Raw genomic sequence first — 7,140 nt, 5'->3', positions numbered from 1 at the left:
ATTTCGTACTTTTTGGAAAGGTCATAAGATCTTTTAGCAGAGCCACTCGTTATAGGGAAGGGAATGTATATGTGGAGCTCAGAGGCAAAATGACACATATCCTATGGCTAAAGCATAGGATATGTGTCATTTTGCCTCTGAGCTCCACATATAAGGGGATATTATTATATGACCTGCATCTATTCTCAAATGAGATAACAAAAATATGGGAAAATGTTTTCGTTTTCGAATTAATAGAGCTACATTTAACCATTCCTGGGTATGAAATCTGAGATTGTGAGTTTAGCTGCGTGATAAATTCACTGATCTGAGATCGTCTTATCTAAGTGTTGCAAAAGACTTTACGAAAAATTATCATGTAAATACTGGAAGACTGTGACTATTTCTCATGATATTAGTGATGATAGTGAACAGTGAATGTCTTTACAGGACTCTGTTCGTTAAGGGAGTCACTGCATTTAATAATGTCCCGAATGACAGGCGCTCTTCTGCAGCTGCCATTCGATTTTTTTCCAAGACGAAGCCTGAGAAGCTTAGAGATTTTTCTTTACTTTCTTTTTCTTTTATTTTTCTTTACTTTTTTCTTTTTATTCGTACTTAAATTTAAACTCCTGAATTTCTTTACTTCTTCTTTTTTTCATTTTTTTCTCTTTTTTCTTTCACAATTGTAAAAGGCATGACCCTATTCTTTGTGAATAAATATATTATTATTATTATTATATTGTGTATAGAAAGCTCTTGAAATACTCACAAAAGTGTGATGTATAAATCAATCTTTATTTCTGGACTTGGTACAATCGACTGACAAGTTCACAAAGATCATAGGGTTTTATACCCGACCAGACAATGGCCATCACTTACGGTACACCCGTACACCACACTTCCCCCCTCTTAGATTCAAACCCAATTACATTATAATTCATTTAGTAAGGTAATTTAAGTAGTCAATTCTTTACTCCATACAATTCATTATGATTAGAGCCAATATATCTAATAAGTTTCACATGCACATCCAGTTAAGTTTTATTCCTTATAATTAATTTTATTTCTTACTCGAAGTCGATAAGGGTGTGGTGTTCGCGGGGTACTGACGTCCTCAGGGCTGTAGAAAACGTCATCGTCCAGTGTTGAATCATGTGGTGGTGGTGTTTCTAAGCTACTGGACGTTCGATCACTGTTAGATCCCTTTTTGTGGCCATTCATATTATGATTAACCGAAGAATGCCTGAAGAATTTTTTTATTTGATCTCGATGTCCCTTGATGATTGTACCCTCCAAGTCTAGCAGATACACCACCTTGGAGATGCGCTTCACTACTTCCCCTTTTATCCAACAACCTCCAGAGAAATATAAGATTTGGTCGCCAGGCCCGAATCCACAGCTCTTCGTCTTTTCCTGTATCATTGTCCTTTGTCTTTTGCCAGTGTCGTCATCAGTGAATCCATCCATATCCTCGGCTTTACTCCGCTCTTCCCCCCTTTTTCTTGGAACTTCAATCATCTTCGGATTCATAATCCGGTAGAGGGTTCTTGGAGTATAACTGAGCAGTCTGGACATCGGCGAAACCCCATCTACTGCTGTTGGCATGTTGTTGTACCTGAAAAGAAAATGGTGAATTTGGAAATCAATGGCCAATTGTTTGAAGTCTTTATCTTTGGATAATTTCTTAAGTCCCGATTTAACTGTTTTAACTGCCCTTTCAGCTAACCCATTTGAGGCGGGGTGATATGGAGGTGCGGTAATATGTTCAATTGCATTTGCTTTACAGAAGGATTTTAACTCTACAGAGCCAAATGGTGGTCCATTATCACTCACAATCTTCGCAGGTAACCCAAAAATAGTGAATATTCTTCTCAAACATCCAATCAAAGACAATGCGTTAGTTTTATGCATTTGTTCTACATGAAAGAACCTTGAAAATTCATCCACCATCACTAAGAAAGTTTTACCATCTAGATAGAAGAAATCCATGTGTACACGGAAGAATGGCTTCTCAGATTTTTCCCATGATGTTAAATTTTTTTTCCCGGGTTTATCTGCCCACCTTTGACACGTTTCACAGAATCTTACGGTGACCTCAATGTCTTGGTCAATCTTTGGCCACCAACAGCACCCTCTTGCGACCGATTTGATTCGCACTACGCCCTCATGTCCCGAATGAAGTAATTTCAATACTCTATTTCTCAATTTTTCTGGAATGACAATTCTATGCCCTACATAAAGAATATTGTTGGAGACACTCAAGCCGTGACGTACCCTTTGAAAAGGCTTAAGCCTGTCTTCACAAACTTTAGGAAACCCCAATTTTAAACAACGAATAACCTTTTGAATCAATTCGTCAGCGGCTGAGTGTTCCCGAACTACTTGTTCCGAAATAGGAAGTTCTCCAGCAATCTCAATGAAATTTAAACAATTATCTGACACGTTAGTCGCAATATTATCTGGAAATCTGGATAAGAAATCTGCATTGGAGTTCAATTTCCCCTTTTTATAAATAATTTTGAGATCATACATTCCCAATAGTATGGCCCAGCGGGCCACTCTCGCGGTTGCAATAGCATTATGACGATTCATTTTCCCGAAAAGTTCTCTGAGACAAGCATGATCAGTATACACTGTAACACTGCGTCCGTAGATGTACTTGTGAAAGGTTTTCACTGCGAAGACTAGACTCAGCGCTTCTCTGTCCACAATGGAATAGTTTTTCTCTGCAGGTGACAAAGTACTCGACGCAAACATGACGGGATACTCTTTCCCGTTTATCACGTGCGATAGGACGGCTCCCACTCCCACGCCCGAGGCGTCCACACTTATTACTAGTGGTAAATCACTGCTATAGTGCGTTAAGAGTGATTCCTCCGTGAGCCAAGTCTTACTCTCTCTGAAGACACGCGCGTGAGTCTCAGTCCACACAAATGGTACATCTTTACGCAGTAGTTCGTAAAAAGGCTCTAATTTAATCGAAAGATTTTCAATAAAACGACCATAATAAGTTAAAAGGCCAATGTATGATTTCAACTCTGTCAAATTTGTGGGTGTTTTTGCATTTCGAATAACTTCTAACTTGAATTTCACGGGCTTAACTCCATCTTTACAAATAATGTGTCCCAAATACTCTAACTCCGTCTGGAAAAAAACACATTTACTTAAATTTGCTTTCACATTGTACTCCCTCAATCGTTCAAGTACTCTTTTTAAAATTCTCTCACAATCCTCCTTATCTTTCCCCCCAATTAGGATATCATCCAAATAACAAGTTACTTGAGGAATCCCCTGCAAAATTTGCTCCATAATACTCTGGAAAATTGCTGGACTGGAGTTTAATCCGAAAATTAAACGAGTGTACTGGAATAAACCCCATGGAGTGTTAATAGTTAACAACTCACGTGACTCTGGTGCAACTAAAACCTGCTGATAAGCTCCGGCCAAATCAATTTTACAAAATTCGACGCAACCCTTCAAGGGTAAAAAACACTCATCAACTCGAGGTAACGGATGATGCTCTAATGTCACGAAACGATTTATGGTGGATTTGCAATCCACACATAACCGCAATTTCCCATTCTTTTTTTTCACGCACACTAGAGGAGAAGCCCACCGTGAAAATTTTACTGGTATCAAAATACCTTCACGCACTAAACGCATAAGTTCATTATGAACTTCTTCTCTCAGTCCAAAAGCAATGGTGTACGGCTTATGAAAAATTGGTGTTGCATTTTCTTTTAACACAATATTTGCAGAAAAAACTCGTATTGGGGAATTATCGGCGCCATTGAATACCTCTTTATATTCATCTATCACCGAAGATGAATTATTTGTGACACTCATCTGTATCGCACCAATTGGTAGAATGTTTTTGTGCTGGAAACCCACACGCCAATCGGGAAAAATACTAGTAAGCCAATTTCTTCCGCACAATGGAACAAACTTCTTAACAGAATTCACCACAACCAATGGCAATTTTTTAAAGATTTTCTGAGCCCCATTTTTATAATTTACCTGCACTGACACACGAATTTTTCCCACTATTTCCACTGGTTCCCCTGTAACTACCTTAACCGATACTCTATACGGCTTTAACTTGAGAGAACTGAATTTATTCAAATAGTCCTCATAGTGCAAAATTGAAATACACGCACCACAATCTATCTCCATAATTATTTTTTTCTGTGACACCACACACTCTATATACTCTGGGTCATCCGTCTCAATACTACTTATTGTTGCATTTTTGGACTTTATAGTACTCACGGTTTCGGTGCTACTTACGGTACCCCTCTTGTCGCTTTGTCCAGCTAGAGATGACTCTTTCAATAGCGCTCCCAATCTCATTGCGTGAACTTGTTTTTCCAGATCCTCTTCTGACTCAGTGCTGCTGTACTCCGACTCGATGAGCTTTACCTCCCTCTCTCTCTTACTTTTCTTCCCAGCGGGACAATCAGCTGCCATATGATATGACCATTCTCCACATTTGAAGCATTTAATAGGAGATTTGCTTCTCTTTCTCGTTGATTTTTTTACTTTCTCTGAAGAATTTTTTTCATCACGTCGATAATTCTGCTGACGATTTCTGAATCTTCTGTTATCACGATAGGACCTCTGTCCTACTCTCCCAATGGTCGAAGTGGAAGGCTGCATGAGTTCGACATTTTTCTGCGCCAACTCCATACTCAAAGCCAATTTAAGACTTTCATCAAAATCCCTGTCGTGGTCCAGAAGTCTTGCTTGGATACGCTTGTCTCTCAATCCGCATACCAATTTATCCCGAAGAGCGCTCTGGAGGAATGAATCGAATTTACAATTCTGCGCTAATATTTGCAGCTCCGCCATAAATTCAGAAATGTTTTCGTCCTCCTTCTGTCTTCTGTCATAGAACTTAAATCTCTCTGCCATCACACTGCGCTTAGGTGCAAACATGTTCTTGAGTACTTCGGTGATTTCTTTGTACGTTTTTGATGAGATTAAGGCTGGCTGAATAGCTGCTTTCAGTTTCTTCAAGCATATTGGCCCTGCCAAAGTGATAAAGGCAGATTTTTTCCTCTTATCCTCTGTAATGTTGTTTAACTCGAAGAAGTGTCCCATTCTCTCCAAATAATCCTCAAAATCTTGATCAGTTTCCGGAATAAATTTCTCTATGCTGCCAATAGCACCTACACTCACTCTCTCACCAGACTCTTGTTGCTCATTAGGCATTTTTTCACCAACTTTTTACACTTTTTCACTAAACACGTGGCGCTTACTCGTCGCCAAATTTGTGATGTATAAATCAATCTTTATTTCTGGACTTGGTACAATCGACTGACAAGTTCACAAAGATCATAGGGTTTTATACCCGACCAGACAATGGCCATCACTTACGGTACACCCGTACACCACAAAAAGATGATCTAAAAGCTGTGAATTTATCGCGTGTAAAACTCATGAATTTCAGAATTCACCTTCCTGGTTATGTTGCCATCCCCGACAACGTTTCACTTGATCATAATATCTTTGGTAGATGCAAGGATAGACGTTATCCAGGTTGAAAGTTGGAACTTCGAATCCTGCTACCAATGTATATTCGAAGTCTCACCAATTTGCCAAAAAAAAAAAAATAAAATTGTAAGACTCATCTATGACTCTCGTTCATCAAGTCATCAGCCTGATTCCCGCCACCGACCGCACCTACGCTATTCAAGGTAACTGTAACTCAAAATCATTCTCGAATTGTCCACTCTGATTACTTAGAAAATCCTGTTTTTTTTTTGTGTGAAAAAGATCCTCATTGTACCATAAATCGGACCCTGGAGACTGACCCGTGGTACCTTTAGTATAAAGTACCAGTAGGGGCATTCTGTAACAGTATGATAATGTCATATGACAAAAGATAATGGGCAAAGCGGTTCAACCTTTCGCCACGAATGAGAATACCATCGAATAAGTAATTGAAAAGGTAACATTTTTTTTCAGGACCAACCCAAAATATATGTAGGTAAATCACTAACTCTTCATATTCCTGTAATTTTCCGGATTTTCCTTTTAAATCCTTGAATATCCTTCAAGTTCATGAAAAGGATTGCATGTAGGGTAAGTAATGTTTTATGGCAGAAATATTTTCTTTAGAAAAAGAGTTAAGGTCTCTGTAGATCGCAATATCCTAATAAGATACGTTATAAAAAAAACTTTGAATATTAAGCTCAAAATAAAAATGTTTTAACAGAGTTATTATAATTTGTTTAAAGCTCTTGTTAAAAATTTCTTGATAACGGTACTATTTTAACTTTCTGATCTTCAGTACCTAGCTCTCTTTTTGAGGAGATATATCTGTAAAGAAGACATGTTGTTACACGCAATTTTTTTCATAGAATTTAAGGACATATAGGAATATTTAAGGTAGGATATGGATACAGTATATAGTTTGTTCTAGGAAAATATTCCGTGAGTAATCTTCTTCGAGGATATTCCTTTATTAATTAAGAGAGTAAGTTTCATAAAAATTATTCAACCCATGATCAGAATCTTCACGTTAACTCAGAAACTTGATGTGATGGACTACAAGTTTCTTTGGGAGAATTCAAAACGGGCTCCGGTCAAAAACTCAAAAGCCAAATTCCCAAACGCCAAAATCCCGAAAGGGCCAAAACTTTATGTGTTTTTAGAAATTACTCCTCATAATCGTCCTCCGTATAATTTCATCTCTTTCGTGACTTTGACAAAGTGGGATTTTGTTTTTCCGGATTTTTGCTTTTAGAATTTTGGTTCTTTCGAGATATTGACACTCGAATATTGATTTTCGAGATTTCAGCTACCACCGGTTCAAGATATATCAAGAACTTCGAAAATACCGATGGTGTCCCATTACGCGAAAATAGTTTTCATTTTATAGCACTTTGTCGGTGGCTTTAGAAAACGATTAGTTTGTATGAGAGTTAAGCTATCAGATGAAGCAGTCAAAGGTGAAATCAGAGGATTTATAAAATCATACGTCGACTTTGAGATGTTCACTAGAACGGTTAAGCCGTTTTTGGAAAACATAATGTCAAACTTGTAAATTTCAGAAGGATATTGTTAATTTCCCAAGGGCTAACAGTCCGTTTTTGTTTGTGTTTTAAGTAATTATTAAATTATATACCAATACTTACAAAATGAACCTAGCCCCAT

General features: G+C 37.9%; 1 protein-coding gene across 1 annotated transcript; it reads right to left on the bottom strand.

Moving 5' to 3' along the window:
• Positions 1-804: 804 nt before the first annotated feature.
• Positions 805-5,193, bottom strand: LOC129806973 (uncharacterized protein K02A2.6-like). Its single transcript, XM_055855928.1, has one exon. It carries the CDS (start codon positions 5,191-5,193, stop codon positions 1,024-1,026), a length of 4,170 nt encoding a protein of 1,389 aa, XP_055711903.1. The 3' UTR covers positions 805-1,023.
• Between the last annotated feature and the right edge of the window lie 1,947 nt (positions 5,194-7,140).

This window comes from Phlebotomus papatasi, chromosome 1, assembly GCF_024763615.1.
Source record: "Phlebotomus papatasi isolate M1 chromosome 1, Ppap_2.1, whole genome shotgun sequence".
Classification (NCBI taxonomy): Eukaryota; Metazoa; Arthropoda; class Insecta; order Diptera; family Psychodidae; genus Phlebotomus; species Phlebotomus papatasi.
The sequence above is the reverse complement of the archived record's forward strand: the minus strand, read 5'-3'. Positions and strand labels throughout refer to the sequence as shown.

Excerpts from the sequence above, each read along its gene's own strand:
- LOC129806973 (XM_055855928.1), bottom strand. The coding sequence starts at position 5,193 with ATGCCTAATGAGCAACAAGAGTCTGGTGAGAGAGTGAGTGTAGGTGCT.